The sequence below is a fragment of the Zonotrichia leucophrys genome, chromosome 4 (genome assembly GCF_028769735.1).
Source record: "Zonotrichia leucophrys gambelii isolate GWCS_2022_RI chromosome 4, RI_Zleu_2.0, whole genome shotgun sequence".
NCBI lineage: Eukaryota > Metazoa > Chordata > Aves > Passeriformes > Passerellidae > Zonotrichia > Zonotrichia leucophrys.
In genome coordinates this window covers 58,953,800-58,976,639 of record NC_088173.1, presented here as the reverse complement: position 1 = coordinate 58,976,639, position 22,840 = coordinate 58,953,800, and the positions used below count along the sequence as shown (strand labels likewise).

Genomic DNA, 22,840 nt, shown 5'->3' with positions numbered 1-22,840 from the left:
ATATTGCAATAGTTCCTATAACTCCTAAATAAAAATAAGGCAGTAATTTCATTTCATTATCTGGATAAGTTATGCTTAAGGCTGCCAGTACTTAGAAATGGACATACACATTTTTGTTTTGATCACAAGGGACTGGCACTCTACTGTTAAAATTCCTTTAGCTGTTTCATTGAACTTTCACATTTAAAACTGTACCTAGGAAAAAATGCATTGCTAATCCTCATTGTTTTAAATCTACACTTAACTGTAAACCTTGAATGTGTATATCCACATTCTTACTTACCTAAAGAAGAGGTCACTAAAACTATCTTGTTTGCCACTAAGGCTGCTCACCCTCAATAATATTTCTCCTAAGGGGTCAATTGTATGATACTCAAAGTAAGACCTGCTGCTGGATGTGCAACATCAAGTTCACATGCTTTCCAGAAGACAACTTCACAATAAAAATCCAAGCCTAATACAATCAATTCACATCCATTATCTAACTGAAGGAAAATTTTCAGTTTTCTGGAGTTGCTAAAGTTTTATAGAATTGTTTCCTTTGGTCGAAGAGTTGTACAGACAAAAAAGTCATACTGAATGTATCATGCATGCTCTTGCAGGATGTTGGCTTTCCAGTTTATTGTTGTTATTACTCATGAGATAATAAGCAGGCTACTGGATCATCACTGCTGTTCACTATTCTTTGCAGCCACAGAAGCAGATGATAGGCACCCTTTTCCTCTGAGCTCAAAATGGAATCACCATTTGTCATTAAAGCTGCAAAAACAAGTCTTTAAGAGAATATCCTTCCTTCCTTCCTTCCTTCCTTCCTTCCTTCCTTCCTTCCTTCCTTCCTTCCTTCCTTCCTTCCTTCCTTCCTTCCTTCCTTCCTTCCTTCCTTCCTCCTTCCTTCCTTCCTTCCGCCACTTCCGCCACTTCCGCCACTTCCGCCACTTCCGCCACTTCCTTCCGCCACTTCCTTCCCCTTTCTTTTCCCTTTCCTTCCCCTCCTTTCCCTCTTTCCTTTTTTCTTTTCTGTCTTTTTGAAAGGGTTAAGCATTTTCACTTCCCGTATTTCCTGTTGAGCTCTCCTTCTCTGTCTCTTGTATTCTGCAGACACTGTAGAAGATGAAATGGAAATGGCCACAGTACGACATAGACCTGAAGCTCTTGAACTGCTGGAAGCACAGAGTAAATTCACAAAGAAGGAACTTCAGATCTTATATAGAGGTTTCAAGAATGTAAGCACTTCCTTTTTTGAATTTGTAATCTGTTTGTGGGATGTGCCACTACAGCCTCAGCTGTGTAAGAGTGACTAGCAGTGCAGCTCATGAGATTCAGTAGCTAAATACCGGATATCTGATCAGATGAGGAAACCATCACTCTGAAACAATTGGTCTAAAGTCATTAAACTATTTAATGAACAAAAGATGCAGATAAAATTGAAAGCATCAAGGGGAGAATAATTATAACTTAGTAGGAGAAATTAGTTACTTATTCTTAATAGAACAAGTATAACTTATATAGTAGGACTTTGTTCAAAGACAAATTGAAAGTTGTATTGAGGTTGTTTGTCTAAGGATGCAAAAATGGAAGAGTCCTGAAAAATTTGGTCAGTAAGAAGAAAGATTTTGATTTTTGTATCACAGGAGCTGTCACAAGAAGTAATTGATTTCAACTGCACTAGATAACTTTTTTATTTGGTGAACAGCTGTAGATAACTTCATCAGTTCTCAGTAGTTCTACAAATCTATAAACTTCTTAGATTCCTTTACTAGGATCTAAGTGATTTTTTTTCTGAAAATGTGTGATGTTGTGGCAGGTCCAATGTTTTATTTGGCAGGGATCCCAACTGAGGACCCCAGTCTATGGGTGTAGTCTGACTCATTTTCCAGTGTGTACAGCTGCCCTGTAGTGCTGGGCTTGGCTTTGACTTGTGAGGCATGCGTGGTTAGTACAGCAAGGAATTAAAACTCAAAAGATGTTAGTAAGTATTACTGAACTCTGTTTTCTTAAAAATATACTTTTTCTCTATTTATTTTACTATCCTTTATCTCATTAGAAAATATGTGGGATGTTGGATGCAATTAACATTGGATAGAAAATATTAAAGAAATATTATATTAAAAAATAATAACAGTAAATTTTTAATCATCAATGTTTAATGTTAATCTATAATTTCAGCTGTAAGTATTGCAGCTGCGCAGATGCTATGTCTCCTGCTAAGCTGAAGCTAAAGATTAATTTAATTGCATTTATCTCCTTGTAGTTCAGCTTTTCTTTTATCCTTCTTGGGTGAAAAAGGCCGATCTCTTGTCCATGGCATTTACTACTCAGATGAGATAATAAAAACAATGAAGGTCCATTATGGAATCAGAGAGGATATCTTCAATAGCTTGTAAAAGTGTAAATCTTGCAGTTATTAACTTTCCTGCATTCTGTAAAGAAAGCAAGACATGCAAAGGGATGTTTTAAACACATATTTTTATCAAAAGCTTGCCATGCAAGCAAGACAGAGTCACTTAATGTGTCCTGTCTGTATCATTCTCAGTTCCAGAAAGTATATAATGTTGGCATGTTAGTGATTAACAGTGATTGCTCTTAAAAGCTTTTCATTTCCTCAGGGTTCCAGAGAACATTCCCCTGCTAATGACAATATTCTCCAGGCATTGCAAATCATGATCTAATGTCCCTAATTATCTAAGGCAAAAAGGTACAAAGTATAGTGGATGAAATAAGCCTTCTGTCTGTTTCTCAAGAATGATTATTTTTAGAGTTTCAGAAACTAAGAACCTTGATATTTCTTTTCATAAAATGAAGTATGGAAACAAGAATATGTTATAAGGAAATATTTTAATTGATACCTTATTTTAGCATTTTCTGAAAAGAGGAATTCCAGCTCTTCATGTGCTTTTCTGTTCCAGGATGTAAGTTCTACTTACATCAAAGGAATGTTGATGGTAAGACATGGTAATACATTTTTATCCATGTTTCATTTCCTTATCAGGACATGATAATTCACAACATTCACATATAACATATCTTTGACTAGATGATAGAGTTAATGGACACAAACTTCAGTGGTTTTGTGTATAAAATCATTGCAAAATTTTCAATTATGATCTAAAATGCTGTAAATCATGCCCAGGGCTAGTGACTGTCATAAAGATAAATCAGTTTAAAGCAGTATTCTTTAGCCCAAGCATTAGATTTCAGGAATGGATGATTTCAAGCTTTTTGTTGAGTTGGAGTTTGTTTTGTTTCTCATATTAAAACTTTCTACTACAATTTATGGTGCTAGATCACAGTTCTCTAATCACTTCAGAGAACTGGTAGAACTAGTCTACCTCAGCTCTATGAGCATCTTGTCTGTGCTGATTAGTTCACCTTTCCCGCCACATTTCTACCTTTCATTGAACGTATCTTGAGTGGCTTTGGTGGGTACTGATCCACAATGGCATTGCAATGTCTCCCATGGTCTGTGCTGGGACTGAGTCCCCCTGACAGTGCTCCATCCTCCTCTGCTGCCTGCCACCTGCAGGCCACCTGCCTGCTGGCATTGTCATCCAGCTTCGTGCTGTCCTGCCAGTATTTCCAAGCACACATGAGCCTGTGTGCTTCACACATCTGCTTCGTGTACCAACTTCTCCTGGGTGCCACCCAGCTGGACACTGGCTTTGCTTTGTTGGGCATGAGCCAGCAAATGTGTCTGTGTATGCAGAAAAGGCAGTTCTGCTTTAGGTAAGGCACCTCCAGCACTGGTGAGGCCACATCTGAAGTGCTGTGGCCTGTTCTGGGCTCTCCAGTGAAACAAAAGTATGGACATACTGGGGAGAGTCCAGCAAAGGGTCACAAACATGTCTAAGGGACTGGAGCACTTCTCTGGGGACAGGCTGGGAGAGCTGAGACTGGTCAGTCTGGAGAAGAGTGTAGAAGCGAAGGGAGACGACCCATCCTTTGATCAGCATCGAACTCCAATTTATTGATCCAACATGCACATTTTATAACCGTGTTAATTAAGTTCATACATATTGCAAAACCCAAGCTCATCATTGGCTACAGATTACACAGCAACCCCTCCTTTTGTTTTCAATACCTGTGGTTTGTTATTGAGACCAAGACTTGTTTTTCTCATCCTGTTATGAACGGTTCTCAAGGCCTCCAGGTTTGTCACTTTGCTTTTCCATACTATCCAAGGACAAGGTATTTACTTGTTATTAAAAAACAAGCCTGAGAACTCTGCTGCTTACAGGAACGTGCTTGAGAATTTGCTGCTTACAGCTGCCTTTTACTTTTCAATCAGCTGTATATGATTATGGCATGTCTGAACAAAACTCTATAAGCCATGTCTGAGCAAAATTCTCCAACAGAAGAGAAGCTCAGCAGGGATTTTATCAGCATATATAAATATCTGAAGGGATAGTGTAAAGATGGAACCAGGCTCTTTTCAGTAGTGCCCAGTGCCAGGGCCAGAGCAGTAGGCACAAAGTGAAACACAGGATGTTCCCTCTGTACATCAGGAAACACTTTTTCACTGACCAATAGCCCAGATTGCCCACTGGGTTTGTGTCATCTCCCTGCCTGAAGATATCCAAAAGTTACTTCTCTGGACATGGTCCTGGGGATCCTCTTCAGGACATATGCAGGAATGTGCAACCAGGTATCTCCAGAGATCCCTTCCAACCCCAGCCATTCTCTGAGTCTGTGATATTCTGGTAAATCATTCCTCTGAGAAGGAAACTACTGAAAAGATTTAATGAAAGACACAGGCACACATATTTAACATGATGTCATCAAAATCTTGTGCAGATCCTACCTCTATGCTTTATGCCTTTCACCTGATATTTGCCTGTCTTACTATCTCTTCAATAATTTAAGTATATAAAGCAAGATAAATTAAAGCATGAACTTAAGTTATGGTAGTTCTGCTGATGTTGTGGTCCTGTTAGATGAAATTAGCAGCATCCTACAGCACATTAGTACTAATTGAAAAGCTTTTGGCTGTAGAATCTCACTGCAGCCTGCTTATTTCCCTGAATCCTGTCGAGTTTTAGGAGGTCTCTTCTGAGATAGGGGTGAACCGAACTTTCCACAGCTTACCTCCATTTATTTGTTATTTCTGACTTCAAATTGCTTACAAATAGTTCTGGCTGACTTCAGATAAGAAAGAAGTAAAATACACCTGCATTTCTGTAAGTGTTGATGATGAAAGTTTGACTTATTATCCTCGATTTGATTTTCCACTGAACACAAATTACATGCAAAATCCGGGCAGAAGGAGCACAGGGTCTCACAGAGCATCCTTGTGTGTATGTAAACACCTGAAAGCTTTAGAAAGTCTCAGATCACATAGTAGTAGAGCTGATGCTCTGAGTAAGCAAGACCTAGAGTATAATTGCAGGGAAGCTCAAAGATGATTGAAATGCCTTTGGGACAATGGCTGTTTTGGTGGAACTAAAAGTCAACATTTAAAATGAAAGGGAATATACACAAAAGAAAATGTAAGGAGGTGGGATAAACACCTGCAGATGACCTAGCAACTACTATATGGAAAATTATCAAGGGAGAACTTATGTCTATATTAGGTAATTTAGCCATTTTTAAACTTCTATACTACCCCTGAAAAATGAGCTTAATATAAGACCTAAGCCCTTCTCAGGCTGAAAAGGTTGTCCCCAGCACTCTGGCTTTACAATATTCCTGTGCTGTTGTTGATGAATTGTTGCTCAGCTGCCATCACAGTGGGACATTTCCAATTTGTATTTGGCTCCCTGTCATCCCATTTCTTGTAAATTGAAATTGTGATTGCTGCAGTCATTAACCTTTCAAACCAACAGCTCTGTGGCAGTCCTAGTACAAGTGGTACTTCACAATAACTTGTACAGACTATCAAGCATGGACTCAACATGTGGTCTTTCTTTCTCTTCTGTCCATTGATAGATCTCTCCCAGTTTTAAAAGCATCCATTTAAAAAATACCTAGATAATGCTTTTGCTGCACAAAAGATGCTCCTGTGCTAAATATAAATGTTAAAAATATTTTCATTTTGGTTGGTCATTCTTGTAAAAACTTTTGTAGAGCTTTGTGTTGTGAAACTCCTAGACTTTTCCAGAAAACTGGAAGGATTTTTCATAAACCTTAATTTTAACTGGCTGTATGTCAGAGAAAATGTAAATTGAAGTCATAAATGCATAAAATTATCTGTGGACACATACTGGAGATTTAAATAGGCAGCTCCACACTTTTGACATTTATTGGGAATTTCTAAGTCACATTTCTTCCCTTTTTGCAAATGAGACAAAGAATGATAGTAAGGAAATAAATCTGACAATGTTACAGCTCAAAGATAAGTTCCCTCATCACACCACCCATTTATGTGCATAAGTTGAAATATGATCATTTATTCAGAGATTTTTTTATTTCAGTTATGATTTGATGGAAGCATTGTATCACTGTGTGCTGCATTTGTGAGGCTCACAGAAAGATTAATGGAAACTAGTTTCAGAGTTGATAAAGCTCATTTATTGATTGTCTGTAGCATTTGAGTTTTGTGTTTGAACATTTTCCCATTTAATTAGAGTTTTTAAAAACAAAAGAAAAATTATAAATTTTGTGAAAGTAATTGAGATTTAGAAGAGCAGAATTTGATTAGTACATGGAATACAAATAATTTTCACTGTACCAATAATTTTTCTACTCCTGCAGTTTTTTTGCTTAACAATGAAGATGAAAGTTGGGTGTATAATGTGCATTTTTCAGGATATGCATTAGCTTGTGCTAAAGCTGAAACTCCACAATGTAATTTTGAGTGCCAAAGTTAAAGTTTACAGAATGATTAAACTTTTCTTACATATTTGTATACATGATATTCTAGGAACACTATATACACTATTTGTTTTTTTCACTGCAATTGGAGCCTACTTGGTAAAAAGAAGGTATGAGAAATGTATCTCAGTGTCCTAGACATGGATGGCTTTCAGCTTTTTGGCTGTGCTATTTGCACAGCCTCTGACCTATGGCTAATAGAGATGTACAGCTCTGTACTTCACTTCTGTCTTTCAAATGTAGTTTCTAAGATAATCAATGTCTTGATTAGAAATTATTTAGTACAAATTGAAATCTTGTACTGACAGGGGATATAGACATTTGACTATTAATGAGATGAAAAAACAGGCATTGCAAAGAGTTAAAATACCTCTGTGATGATCCAAAACAAGAGATTTTGAACCTTCATTCCATTTTCCTTGCTTTCTTACTTAACCTTTTCCACCAGTTCTAAAGCATGACAAGGGACAATGACAACATAATCCTCTTAGTTTATATCTCTGGAACATTGTATATTACGAAACAGAGGCTTTCATGCTACAAGAAGTAATATTTTAGCTTGGATCAGCTTTCTCTGAACTGGCTGTGTCACCTATCTAAGAGAGACAATAGGATTGTTCAGTTCAGTTCAGTTCAGATTGATCTTCACTTTGTTGTGATCACATCCAGTTCTGTACTGAACCTGCATGTTTGTATTGCAATGAGTAAATGCAGATTCAAGATTAATACACACCAGAACAGAGAGGAAAAACCCCAAACTGAACATGAGTGGAAATGGCACTAATGCAAGAATATTGTGCCCCTGACATCAGTCCTCCAAAGCTTGTTCTTGTAGGTGAAGTAGCTTAGAGCTTAAATATGCTTTTCAACCTCCCATGTGGGGCTCTGGGACAGCAAGGAAGATTTTTCATTTCACCAGCAGTCGGTGCAGTTGCTTTTCTTTGAGATTTGATGACTGTCTGTACAAGTCTTAGGGCATCACAGCAAGCAGTCTTAGCAAGATCTTCCAGATGCAGAATTTCTGACCCAGCAGAAGAGAGCCTAGAAGAAAATATAGATCAGTTAAAGGTTTCTACCTGGTTTCCTTGGCTAACATGAATCAATACTAAAACCATTTGAGCTACATCCCTCTGTGACTCTGAATATCAAACTGGGGATGCTCTACTGGGCATCAGTGCGTGAGACATTCCCATTGTGCTGAAAGCTTTTGCAGAGATGCTGACCCCTCTGCACAAAGCAGTGTTTGAACACCAGTGTTGTGGAGGTTGTGCACAAAAAGTACCAACAACTTGTCTTTTCAGATAGACATAGTGATGACAGCTGAACAGGTTGTGCCTCAAGCATATTAATCTGCTGATCTTTGAGCATGGAAATGACAGTAAAATGGAAAAAAAAGTAAATGGAAGTTCTAAATCTTACAAGAAAATCAGATAGTAGTAACTCAAACTGAAAATTAACATTCCCCTATTTTAGAAAACTCCTGTGACTTGTCTTAATAGACTAAAAAATAGACAACAGCATAATGAAGATCAAGAAAGTAAATCTAGAAGCTAGATACCTTGTGTGCTGCCAACAGACAGATTTCTGTAAATCTTTTTCTCTCTAAGGCTTCAGTAGACATGTATAAAGCACATGGCTCAAACCTCCCTTTTTATTCAGTTGAATTCTTGTTTACCAGTTGTGCCTCAGATCAATTGTTGTATCAACTTTAGATGACTGAAGAATAATTTTAAAACAACCAACCCTTGCTAAGGAAGCATTGTGCTATTATTCATTCATTTGGCATTCATTTGTTAGGGACTTAGAGGGAACACTTCCATATTTCAAACAAGGCTATGTGAAAATCTTTTAACAATCTGAACAATAAATAATTCTTACATTCATCATATATTTCTTTTGAGTGTTAGTAAAGAGACTTGAAACATTTCGAAGATTTTTCAAGTAAAATAATTTGGAAGTACAGTTTGACAGACCTAGAGTATAGTTGTCAGCTGTCACAAATTTACAATCTTTGTGTGTTCAGCAGAGATATTTGTTTCAATTAGTCTCACAGTTACTAGCAGAGATTGAAATCTTCTTTCTGAGAGTTAATAATGACCTCAGTCCCTACACTTCTATTCATCTCAGGGCTTGTTGTGCTCACTAGGGAAAAAAATGTCATCTAGCTTACCAATGACTGTCTTCATTATAGTGGCTGCTAGCTCATGAATTATCTCTGAAAAAGGTAGGTGCTAAATCTCAAATTAAGAAACATACAAAAAGATTGTCACTTAAATACCCAATAGTAATTGTAGTCCAGAGCACCAAATGCCTCTAAAATTCTTCTTTAAAAAAAAAAACAAAAACAAAAAAGAAAAAAAGAAAAAGGGGGAAAAAAAGTTTTCCTTAGATTTTAGTGGAATTTTATTGTTCTGTATGCTTGTGAGCCCCTCCTATTTGGAACTGGCAATACCCTGTCCTGTGCTCTGGTCTCTGCTGTCTCTCCCTGGGGCTCACTAGTGCCTGGCTGACACTTGAAGCACAGTGCAGACCTTCTGCTTTACCAGCCAGATGCTCAGTGTAACTCATCTGCTGGAAGAGCTGTTTCCTACCACGTGAGCTTTTATGTGCATCAGTTTGGAATATAAATGTTTATGTACCGGAATACGAGCAGCCAAATGTCATCTTTGGCTTTAGCTCACTGCAGTCACATTTTTGCAGCATCTAGGCTAAGCACTACAGAGCCTGGTGTTTGAGTTATGTGCAGTGGTTGGATTTTGGTTTCTGGGTAATCACCAACATTAGAGAAGTAACTTTTGGTGCAATGCAGCTTTGATGATGTTGTAATTTAAAAATTTAGTAAGGAGACACATCTTACTCTCCTTTCTCTGCCCATCGCCTTTTCCTCATGAGCTGGAATGCATATTAACTCTAACTGCTATAAACATTGTGCTTTATAACACACAGGTTAATGTAAAATTGTTCTGTGAGAATATTTATTAATCGAAACAGCAGCATTCAAAAATCCCTCTACCTGGCTTTCTTTCTACCAGTTTCATTACTTTCATAGAATATATATTTTCTATATATAATTCTATATATAGAATTATAACATACAAAATGTTATAATTCTTTATTTAATCTTGTACAAAGTTATCTCTCTGTTCCCCTCCAATTCAGATGCAGCATGTGAACACATGTATTTTCAGGTGGAGATCCTAAGCCTGCAAAATAAGGGGAGAGGGAATAAATATACCTTCTGGTGAAACTTCTTGATGGTGCAGTTCAACCTTTTGGATGGACTTGATATATAAATCTTTTTTGTGCTGAACTCGGGTATCTGTCATGGATCCCAGGAATTTCCAAATGATTTTGGATCTTTATATTTTTTTCTGCTTTAAATTTCTGATCAATGTGGACAAAATTAGCAATATACAGGTTTTGTCAGAAATAAGTGAAACAAATGAATGTGATTCCTTTATTTCAACAGAATTAATTTCTCTTTACAAATGTCTTTAGATAAACATCCGTGTTAAAAATAAATGCTGGTAAATCTTCAAATAAAATAGCAAATCACTAGTGACAAAGCCTCAAGGTCAAGTCTTTCAGTGTCAGGGAAGTTTATTACAAGTCTTGAGTCAACCTGCATTTACCTTTGAGTGAAAGTGTCTGACAGAGCCTATATTCTTTAGATCAGCTGGACGTTTGTGCAGTTGCACTTCAGTTATGTGAATAATTCTCATATTAGCTTTCAAGTAATGGAATTTATTCAACCCAATGAATTCCATTGTGAAATATTCTTAAAAGATCTTAGATACGGTGAGTGTCAGAGAAGAAATAGGAGCCAATAACTCAGAAGACAGCATGATTCAGTAAACACAGCATGAAACTAGAAGTCTAAAGACTTCAACCTTTCGGCTCTCTGGCTGGCTTATTAACTGCCACACACCTTTAAAAGCCTTAACTATCATGCTAAAAGCCTTCTGGGTTGCCTGAGACCATTATACCAGTGCTTCAGGGCCTGCGTGGGCTCCGCATTGACAGCTGCCTAATTTAATGTCTCTGCTCTGACAGCCAAAACCTTTCAGAGGGTCCCTGGCTATCGGAGAGATTGCTTCTCAGCCACTGATCAAAGCCTCCTCCAACACGTCCTGGGAACAAAGTGGGGAGTGCCAGTGGGAGGCTGGTGGCTGTGGGAAACTGAACTTTCCCAGGGGCTGGAGATAGCAAAGTTCATCCCTAGAGGAGAGGAAAATGAGCACTGAATTCCTCGGTGTTAAGAGCGAAATGTGTGGGCAGTGTGTTTGAGGGAGATACTTTGCCCCTCAATGGCCAGGCTCCATATCTGTCAAGTGGAAATCACAGTAAACTCATGCCTGAAAAAACACTGATCTAGGAAGCACTTTATGTGTACTTTATGCATTTCTAACAATTATTTACTCACTCTATTTATGCATCTCTGACACTGTGATCAGCTTCACAGTGGACTCACAAAAAGGAAGTGCCAAGAACAACTTTTCAAAGTGAACTCTCAGTGACTGAATATACCAGTATCTGTGTCTGACATACTACTACAAGCAATTACAAATATCAGAACAACGACATGATTATGATTTTTCTGGTGATTTAAAATGCCAGCATTAAGCACTCTATTTAGATGCACAGGCTACCAAGTCAACAGTCTACTTCACTGTAAAAGAGGGATTGTACCACCCCTGTAATGGAACATAAGTTATACCAGCCTTAAATTCTTATTTTGTTCTCAAAACCAGTGGCTATGGAAGAAAGACAAATTTAATGTGCCATAAACTTAGCAGACTGTGCAAGAAGTTTTTATGTCCAGCAATTTCAGCCTCAATGTATCTCCATAAGGAATGATACAACTGTGAGAAACAAAATCTGGTTTTAGGCCTAAACTGATTGACAGACAACTTTTTTAGATGTATCTGATTCTCTAGTTGTCTCTTTTTATTCTTCTTGTTACCTGTTTTAACTGAGAAATGTCTTCTTTTTTATTTCTCTATGCTGTCCATATTTTCATGAAAATATGCCAGAAAATATCAATCACCATTTGTATAAGTTTATTTGAGTATTCAGTTCCAATGATTTGACTTATGTTATAAATTTTAGATATGCTGCCAAAAGCAATGTATCGAGTATCTACAAATGAGGAAGGGAAAGCTCCACAACAGTCTAAAGGAGATTCACATAGCTTATTTAGATATTTTGCTTTGCTAAAAGAATTATCAGTTTGTATGGCTTGCTAAACTTCAAATTCCATTCTTATGCTTTTCTCATGTCTTTGAATTATAGGAATAATATCTCCTTTGTAAGCAGTAATGGTAAATCCTCCCTTGGAGGATTTTACCATATGAAACTGTTACCCCTCCGTCTCAAAAGGATTTAGATGTATGGCCACAAAGCCCACTCTGGTCCTTCCCTGATCACCATGAGCAATAGAGCTCTTGTGGTCAAGTGTCTTCTCCTTGTCGAGGAGGCTCTGGGGAGACCTTTGGGCAGCAGAATTAAAGTGTCATTGTGCTGTGCTGGACTGGGCGAGCACAGAAGTGACAGTGAGGTTTGGTGCTTGGGGAAGGGACCCTGTCCCAGACACTGAGTGCCAGAGCTCCTCGAGGATGAGGCATGTTGCCCTCGCTGTGTGGATAGGGAAGAGGCATTTCTTCCCACAGACCACATCTCCCTCTCTCACCCACACACAGCAGCCTCAATACACATCATTGCCTCAGTTGTGTCTGATTTCCCCCACTGTACTTGGTGAATCAGCTCCAACTTATGCTAATGTCAGGCTCAGTTTTATAAATATTTATGCAGGTAAGCACATTTGTTCTTCTGTTTGCACTGCTGGGGCCCTTCTCCTGAGACAAAGTGTTGTTAGTAGTGGAGAAAGCAAAAACCTTTGTTAAAGGGTAAATGTATTACCATATAAAATATAAATAATGAGCACAGTGTTTGATTTTCAGTGTCTAAACCAGTCCCCATTGAATTTTATGTTCTTTGCCATTTCTGCAAGCTGTAGGCACTGAAATTCCTTGGTATTTTCATTGTATTTAGCACTAAGCAAATATTGACCTGTCTGATTTTACCGTTGCACATCTTTGGAAGAAACAAAGAACAACCGCTCTGAAAAATACTGAAATAGCACGACTTAGGACACACTTTCAACCTATCTTTCATTCAGTTATGTGTCTCAGGAGCGCAAAACTGAGTGTTCTTACTTCATTACTAAAATGAAAATTTGGTTTGATGTCAGTACTTACTATCAAGGTCCAATTGATTGACAAGCATTTAAGACAGGATATAGAACATTTTTTTCACCCTGTCATGCTGTTTCTGCTTCATAAATGCCTTGCTATTCAGGAGCTATATTCAGGATTTTCCATTTTCTGATATGGCTCTGGTGCAAGTCCACTAACATTTAGCAGAAAGTTGTTAGTACAGTTTCTTCATCAGTGAATCTTCCATTCTTCAAGGATACAAGGAGCTTCTAGGATAAACAAAAGCACCCTCATCTAGGAAAAACAAAATAAATGCCTCTGTGGTGTTAAAGAATGGAATTGATTTACCTTAAAATATTGCTTTTAGGGACTGGTAGTGGTCTCCATTCTGCTCAAGAGAATCACTTGAGTGGGTCTAATGAGATGCACCCAAGGGACCAGCACTTTCTAATATGGAGCTATTCCTTCTCCTCTCACCCAGGATTTCAGCTGATTTGAAAGGACTTGATTAAAAGAACTCACCTGGGAATGTGTGAAAGGCAAGTCACTGAAGCAGGGCTCACCTAAATACAGCTTTTCCCAAGAGGGTGAGCACCTTGTGTTTGCCAAAGTGTTTACAGCAATCTGTGCTGCTGAAGTATGGGTTCTGCTGCATTTAGTTTGATTATATTTCCTGCTTATTTGTCAAGTCAGGATTGTAAAATGCCATCCTGCAGTGACAAGTAAGGTCAGAAACACTAAGCACCACTCAGATGCCTGGGACTCATCCATGAAGTTTGGTGTTTCAGGCTTTTGGGTGAGCTTTCAAGTTCAAATCTTTAGCTGTGTTGTTTACTGTTGTTTTACTGCCAGTGTTCATAATAAGAATCTAAAAATGTCACTAGTTAGTGGGCATTGCTAAACAAAGAGTGGCTCTGATTAAAAGCATTTGCTGGCACCTCGCCTGCTGAGTTGTGGAAGCAGCCAAAGTGTTGATTGTTATTTACTGTGTGAAGCCACACATGCTGGATGTGAGCCAGTTCCTTTATTTCTGCTTGTTTTCCTCTGAAACTACCATAGCAAGTAGGGGGTGGAAAGAAGCTTTTGTTCATTAGAGTATCCTCCAGTGGGAGGCTTAAAATGTGGTACATCTTTGCTGTGCCACTGAGAAATATTATTGTATTTCTTCTACAGGTAGCTAAGTAGAAGCAAGTTTTGTGTTTTACCTGATGAGACAAAGCTTGAAAAGAGTTTTTACATGTATTTCACCAATGGATGTCAATGGAGATGCTGTCAAATCGAAACTGCCACAGTATTCCTAGAAATGTAGACTTGCCACTGAGCTATGAGTTTACATCTCCTGTGACAGAAATAAAAATGCAACAACCTGAGGTGTTCCCTCTGTGAGTCTTTAGCTGAGGTAATCTACTATACTTTAAGTTAAAGAGGAAAGATTGAAAGGAAAGTTGTCCCTTTAGACCCAGTAATTAGTGCTCTCTGTTTGGGTCTGCCTTCTTTTTTTGAGTCTTATAAATGGCTTAACCTTTACACTGGTAACCAAATAGGCAAATTCACAGGAAGATTTAAAAGTAGGCACAAAAGACCTTCTGAGGTAACTGTCCCTAAACATTCCTAACCATTTCCCTAACTATTACTGTGTATGTCTTTCATCCCATACAGCTTCTATAATGACTGGAGAAAATATTTCTTTCCCACCATCACTATTACCTCTCTAGGCTCACAAATGTATTCAAGGATGCAAGACTAGAGTATGTTCATTTGTATTCTGATCTATAAGGATGGATTCTGCAATAAATGAAAATAGCAAACTGTCTTAGGGAGACATTTTGGCCCTGCTGAAGTAAATAAATGTGACCCAAGATACAATTTGGTTACACATATTTTATAATTCATCTCTTTTTTTGTTACAATATCTTTCTATATGATGGTATGGAAGTATTTCTAAAAATGCAAGCCAAATATTTTTTTCAATAAAGAAGACATTGTGAAAATGATTTTTCTATAGACCATTCCTGAGAAAAATAGCATGAGAAATCAAATTAAAAAAAAAAAACCAAGAACTAATTCCATTTCAGGAGACAGGAGGTTAAATTATTGCCTGTTCCTTTCCTGATAACACAAAATATAGAAGTGAAAATTGAAGTTAAAAGCACCAGTGATTTTCCATATAATTGAGTTTCAATATAATTGAGTTGACTTTCAATAACATAGGTTATTTATTAGAGAAAATAAATTAAGATCCTTCTAACTAGAAATAGATTATTATAACTATATTCATATGTATACCATATATTGTTATACATATTAGGGACAATATTCCACAGATGAAAAGCATATTAATTCTGGCCTTAAATTTTTCATGAAAACTTAATAAATAAAAATTTAAAACCCCCATACCACCTTTTATTTTGCGCTTTTACAATTTCTGCTCTCCAAATGTCTTCATGTGTCTTACACATGTTAATATGCTGGGATTCAATTCTCCTATGAATTAGGTAAGGCTTTGAGCCGGTACTCTTGACTGGGCACCCAATGCAGATGTGCTCAGAATTGTCCTTTACCATCCCTTCCAGAGCAGTCCTGCTCTTCTTGTCTCTGCATGTTTCGTAGTGATGAACAGCAGCTCCTTCACCAGCCTTTCAGAAGAAAGGCAAGTAAGGTCTGGACTTGTTCCATTATAGCATAGGCCTGGGCAGACCCCAAAATGATAGGTGTAAATATAGAATGAAACAAATTGTCATCCTTTGTGAGTAGTTTGAGACACTGTCCTGCCAATCATCCTCCCAGTGCTTTGACAAAGTGGATTTTACAGCAGGCCAACAGCAAAGCTCAAGGAGAACACAGAGCTGGGTGAATAATCTCAAAAGAGCCAAGGCAGGTATCTCTTCTGTAGTCACTGCAATTATCTCATACGTGCACTGGTTTCCTAAAAGCATCCTCAAAGCTCCCATCTGATGTGCTGACATGCTGAATGATAAATCTATACAAAGGAAACTAAGTGTTCCTGTCTTTCAGGTAGTTTCAAAGAAAGGTGTTAAAATGCAGGAGCCCAAATACTGACAATGCAGCAGGTCAGAAGGCACCAGTTCAAAGAAGCTGATCAGAGAAATTATTGTCTAGAATAGAATACAAAGACATGGGGGTTTTCCTTTTAATTCACAGTTGAAGAAACCCCTTTAAATTTTACCAAAACCTAATGGACAATACTTAGCTTGTATTTCCACCTCTGCAAATTTGTTGCTCTCTTGGGGACATCTAGGGCAGGAAAACAGCCACTCTCTTCTCCCCACATAATCTTCTGTTATTTGTTCTTCTAGAAGTATTTAAATAAAAAGAAAAGAAAAAAAGAAAAGGAGCACAAATAAGGTTGTCTGTGATTTCTTAAAATCTGCATTAATGACTAAAAGTCTTTTGAACTGTCTGACTATTCCCACATTTTTTTTCCAGTCTTAATTTCTAGTGCTTTGTTCAGCCCCATTTCAAATATTTCAAGAGAGAGCTTTTTTCCCTGAATTAGGTTTCTGAGACTGCTTCACAGGCTAGGGCATGGCATCTCTTTCAAGCATATCTTTTGAGATATTTTTTATACTACACTTGTTTTCTTTTTAACAACTTCAAAACCTTCTCTCCCCCAGACACCTCATTTTGTTTGCATCATCTACTTTGAAGCCCTGGTAGAGTAAGTTCATTTTTATTAGCTGCTGCAGGATTTTTATCCTGCTCCTGTTGTTTCTTCTATGTTGGCCAGTTGTGTGATCAGCTCTCCAGAAATGCCACACAGTCCCTTTTCACAAAGATAATTTCTGATATGTGTTCTGTGTTTTTTATGAAATAATCCCGTCCCAAAAGTGAACCCTGTACTCTAAGTGTACTTTCAAGACAGAAAATTTATCACACTTGCTCTCACTTCAAAATAAATAAGCTATGAAATCTATTCCTGATGAATATAGCATGGATAAATTTATTTGAATTTACTACCAGGAAATTAGTTACAAAATTAAAAATTTATTTGCTTTTTAATTTACAAATAAATTACAAATTCATTTATTCTTGGCATGCAGCTCTAAGGTAGATAAAAATTTCATTTTAGCCTTTTTGGTATTTAGTAAATACATCCTTAATTCAAAAAGTATTCCCAAGTAACTTGGCTACAATACTCATGAATGAATGTATTGGATTATAGAAACTCATTAAAATCAAATCAATGAAGTAATTACATTTCTTTGGGGGAAGTATCTGATCAGATTCCACAGCATGAATGAGAAGGAGGCTAAAGGCATATTCCTAGAAGGCACACGCACATAGAGCTTATAAGTACATGCAAAAAGAGAAGATATGTAAATTAATGGACATGAACATGTATCTAAAATGAAGCAGTGTGAAAACTGAAACAGCAGATGCAGCATGGGATGGGAAATTTGTCATGCAAAATTCTGTAACTGAAAGACATTCAAAGTTGCCAAAACTCCAGCTGTATCCATCATTCAGAATTGTTAAGCAGACAAAAGTCTGAGCTTTGAATTAGTTTCTCCTTCATTCTCTTTTCTACATTTCACTATTTCTCAGGTTTTGTGTCTTCTTGGTTTGCCTCTTGTCTGAAAAGGATGTTGATTAGGTAGTGAAGAAGAATCACCTACTGCAGTATATTAAAAAATACTGAAGGAGAGTTGTCTTAGAGAGTTGTCTGAGGCTGAATAATTTACAGTGTTTGGAGTGGTTCATAAGACCATGTGCTGGAGGTATAATTTCTCAGCAGCGAAATAGGAAGCAAGAGAGATCATCAAAAGGCAGAACCATATTTATTATTCTCTGTCTGTTTGTCAGTTTATATTATTTTCTCTTTAAAAGAGAGAGAACTGGATTCACTTCAAGTTGAACATTTCCTCCTTTTTATTCTCCAGAAGGAAAATCTAATACATTAATGCAATTTTAAAAGCTTGTAAATTAGAAATTTGCTGTAACAAAATAAATTATATTCAGATCAAGGAAAGAAAGAATATAGGAAATTGTTTAAATAAGCCTCACATTTTTCTTTCAAACTATTTAATTTTCCCCTCACTTTTATAAGAATTTAATGACAGGTTAGATAGATTTTTTAAATTATAGTTGGTACAGTGGAAGAAGTCAGCAATAGCTTGACATAAAACCTTGGGGCGTACTTAACAATTACAATATTTAATCTCTTTCTCTGAACTGCACAAATCTCCTGATAAACACAATAAAGCCAGATTTATGAGTCAGGAAAAGTACAGTCCTGGAGGTAAATCATGTTGGCCACATATATTTTTAGAATGAAATTATTCAAGATCAGAAGTGTTCCCTGTCATGTAAAGTCTCAGAGGAAAGATGCGTGCTAAAGAAAGAAAAGTTTGAGCTGATATTTCTGGTAAATGTAATTGGCCAGCATCTCAGATTTTTAATGAATGTCCCTTAGGACACATTTCTACAGACTTTCAAGGATGGAAAAGGTAAAATGTTACTGGCAATACTCTGGCAAAGAACAGAGGAAACTACAGAGGGACAAGCTAGAGAAACTCAAAATGTCATTCCTGGCTCTGCTAAAATATCGTTCTGTGAAGTATAGAATTCTCTGAACCTGAAAGTAGGTTGCCTTTTCAAGCAATGATTCTTTCAAACGGTGTGGTGAAACCAGAGCTTATTAAGAAACAGAAAAAAAGGACTGCCTTTAAAAGAGGTATGTAGATCATGCATTTCTCTAATAACAAAGGCTGGCAGCTTATTTTGAACTAAAAAATAATAAATCATATGAATTATTGCAGAGTATCCCTAATTCTCCTCCAACACCACAAAATTTAAATGCAGTCAGGAAATGGGACTCTCAGTCTTCAGAGCTTCAGACTAAGGACTCACAGAGATGGAGTTGTTGGCATTTCCTGTAAAAAAGAGGAGTGCATTCTTTGCAAAATTAGAATGATTTGAATGCCTCTGTCAGCCAAAGAAAAGGGAAAAAATTGTTTTACATTTTAACAAGCCACAGAGTTAGATGACCTTCAATGTGCGTTTTGTCATCCATTGTTCCTTAATCTTCTGAGGGAAAAAAAAAGGCAGCATCTGACCTGTACAAATTCAAAAATACAGATTTTCTCTTTAATTCGTTCAAAATGTGCCCAGCTCTTTTTTCTCTTGTCTGAAAAAAAAATTACCCACAGAGCAGAAAGAAGCCACTGCTTCTTTTTCTAAATTTTGAAATGCCACATTATTTTTTCACACTCACACCTATCTCAAGGTAAAGGCTGTTTATTCTTCCTCCTGCAGGTCTGTGAATGACATAGATCATATACCATTATATGCTTGGAAGAGGAGGTTGTAAAATACTTTTGTTACATTTTCTATGTTGAATAACTATAATATTATTTCAATGAGTATCTGAAGAATTCACTGATGTTTTCTTTATTGTGCTTTGAATCCGAGTAAAAATACTGCTCTTTTGCATGCTCTTATACAACTCCAGAAGGCTTCCCAAAGACAAGCAGCATAGTAGAATCATAGCATCATAGAATCATCAAGGTCAAAAAGATGTCTGAGGTCATCAAGTCCAACCATTAACCCAGCACTGCCAGATCCACAACTCAACCATGTCCCCAAGTGCCACACTCACAGGCTTTTAAATATCTTCAGGGATGGTGACTCAAGCACTTCCCTGTGCAGCCTGTTTCTATGCTTGATAACCCTTTTCAGTGAAGAAATTTTCCCTTATATCCAATCCAAACTTCCCCTGGGGGAACTTGAGGCCATTTCCTCTTGTGCTATTGCTTGTTACTTTTAAACCTGCTAGAAACCATAGAGACAGTAGCCTATCTGACTAGAGTCTTTTTGGATAGCTGGTAAGAGAGAGAGATGTTTTAGAGTGCCCTCATACCCAAAGACGTGACAGACAGGGAGATGCCTCCTTGATTATGGATTGCTCCTTACCTGATGAAGGGTGGAGGTTCATGTCACTGTTCCTCCCATTCCCCAAAGGCTTTGGTTCCAAAGGCAGTGTTGCTCAGCAGTCAGTATTTATTTAATGTTATTTTGACCTGAGCTCTAGCTCTGCCTGCATCAGGGACATCAGTGCCTGCATCGGCCTCTGTGCCCAGGGACAAATAATTTTGTATGTGTATCTCTGACACTGATGTTTGTTTCTGGTTTTTTGATTAAACAGAATTCTGTCTTGCTATATGTTCACATGTGCTTAGTTATGATGAAAAGCTGATTTAGTTAAGGATAATTGACATAAAAGCATGATAATCCTAGACATGAGATGCATTTCTCAGACCATGCATTTGTCTCTCAATTAGAGATTACACTATTTGTTTCTTAGCAGAAGGTGCCAGAACTATGAATATCTCAATGGTTCTTATTTGATCTAATTGAAATACTATTTTTTCTCACAGGAAAAGTTGCTGTTACACCCCTAAAAGGTGTTACACTACTCTTAATGTCCATTTCCAGCTATTCATTTTCCTTAGTTTAGGACTAGGAGCACATATGTTTGAGTTCTCAGTCCAAATAGCATGCTAATAGTCAAAAATAAATGTATGAACCTTGAAACTTAATTTATTTTTTTTCCTTTGTTTCTAAAAGTCCTTTTCTTTTAAAGAGCATACCTGGCTTTTTACCCCCTTTTTGCATTAGAGAAGGGATTAAGACTTAAAGAGAATTAAGTACATTGCCCAAAGTCTTCTGCTCATTCTGGCAAAATCAGGACTAGAAATCAGTTCTCTGGTCTTGGATATTTATGCTTGACACAGTAATCAATTGCAGTATTCCTTCTGCTTTTCCTACATCTTTGCATAAGTCATTGGTTTAACCCTCTTTATTCTCCTTCACTTCCTTTCTTTTTCTTTGTAGTCAATCTATTCAGAAACTTCCTACATATTCTGTGTTACATATTTCAATTTCTGAAAAATTTGTAAAGAGGCAAAAGGATCTGCAAGTATTGTAAATGCAGGGCCACCAATGAAGGAAGGAATGATGAGGAAGACTCCATGTTATCAGAAGGCTAATTTTATACTTTATTATATTTATAATATTCTTATAATAAGAATATTATATATTCTTTATATATTAAAGAATACTATACTATCCTATACTATACTAAAGAATACAGAAAAGATACTTACTGAATGCTAGAAAGATACTAATGAAAACTCATGACTCTTTCCAGAGTCCCAACACAGCTTGGCCCCAATTGGCCACTGAGTCAAAATAACTCACACTGAAGTCCAATCAAGAAATCACCTTTGGATCACCACTCCAAACACATTCCACATGAGCATAACACAGGAGAAGTAAATGATATAAGAATTGTTTTTCCTTTCTTTGAGGCCTCTTGCTGCCTTTCAGCTTCCCAGAAGAAAAACCTTGGGCAAAGGAATCCTGTTCAGAGAATGTGAATGCCACATGCAAGGTTTGAACAAGACCTTTAATGGCAGGGTGTTTTGAACTCCTTGAATAGAACTCTTCCAGTAGAATGTGACTGCATGTTCTCTCAGCAATACCAAAGGGTTTACATTCCTGCTTGATTTCCGTACCACACAAATGCTGATTGCAGCTGAGGGAGCGACTGCTCATGGCACGCAGGTGACACAACAGCTCCAACAACAGCTCCACCCACAGCAGCACAGTGAGTCACTCAGGTTGCAAATGATGTTGAGATCTATGGCTAGAAGGAGTTTTTGTCTCATGGGAATTCTTTAGGAAGATACTTCAGTGTGATAATGTGCATTAATGATTGGTTGAAAGTGCAGTCACGCATTTGAATGTGTTAGTCACACACATGCTGTGGATGGTCTCCTGAACACATGAGCTGAGTGGACCAGTTTGGATGGTATTCACTTCTTGTCATTTACTTTTTTCCAGGAATGCCCCAGTGGTGTTGTCAATGAAGAAACCTTCAAAGAGATTTACTCTCAGTTCTTTCCACAGGGAGGTAAGTACTTGGCAGACATAATTAGTCCTGCAGTATGTCTGCTAGTTCCTAAGTCTGACAAGGGCCTCTTGTTCAAATTAACAAGATTGTTCCCTCAAGCTCTGTCTGAACTCAAGGGGTACTTCCTTGGTAGTTGGACACATTTTTAAATCTGTATTTTTGAATGAAATGCAATAGTATGTACATGAAGTCAGTCTACTGTTATGAAGTTACTACCTGTGATGGGTACCATTAAAGCAAGTTTCTCTGAGTATGTTATTTTTCTTTAAGCTTTCTAAAAATTCTTGTCCATTCTCTTTTACCCAAAAAAACCCTTTCACAGTAGGAGGAACTGTAGGAGGCACTGCAGGTACCCTCTCATATCAACAACAGAACCACACCTTTAATTCTATGGGATTTCTCTTAAATGCTAACCTTGATTTCAATTAATTGATTTCCAGGAGATCTGCTATTTTATTATTTTCATTATCTTTTTAGTGCAATGAAGGTAACACAAAAATATGTAACACTTTCGGGTTTTTTTCCTTGAACCTCAGATTTCTTTCAATTTCAATTTTTTTCCTCTCTTTTCTTCCTCTAGTATTTGCTATTCAGTTACCCCTCTTCAAATTCTCCCTCAACCCTTCAGTCCCATCTCTTCAGCTTCTCCCAGAGCTCTTGAGATTTGTGTTTTTCTCTGGGATTGTTCAGAACTCCTTCTTTTCATTCTTTATTTTAAACCCCACATTAATTGGTAGGAACAAAATATCTCCCCATTAGTTTAATTTTGAATAAAGACCTAGAAGGTAAAGAGCAGCATTCGGAGCAGATTACCATCTCTGAAATTATTAGGAAGTAGGCACACTCAATAGAAATGAACAAAAGGCTAGAAGGGTTGACCTGC

At 37.3% G+C, this 22,840-nt stretch overlaps 1 protein-coding gene across 17 annotated transcripts in view; it reads left to right on the top strand.

Annotated features, from left to right (window-relative positions):
* KCNIP4 (potassium voltage-gated channel interacting protein 4) overlaps positions 1-22,840 on the top strand; it is a 389,569-nt gene that overhangs the window by 347,445 nt on the left and 19,284 nt on the right. For all 17 annotated transcript variants that reach the window (XM_064711873.1, XM_064711875.1, XM_064711871.1 and 14 more), the window contains 2 exons: positions 1,099-1,223; positions 21,888-21,957. In XM_064711873.1, the coding sequence (XP_064567943.1) occupies positions 1,099-1,223; positions 21,888-21,957 (195 nt within the window). The remainder of the gene's footprint in view (positions 1-1,098; positions 1,224-21,887; positions 21,958-22,840) is intronic.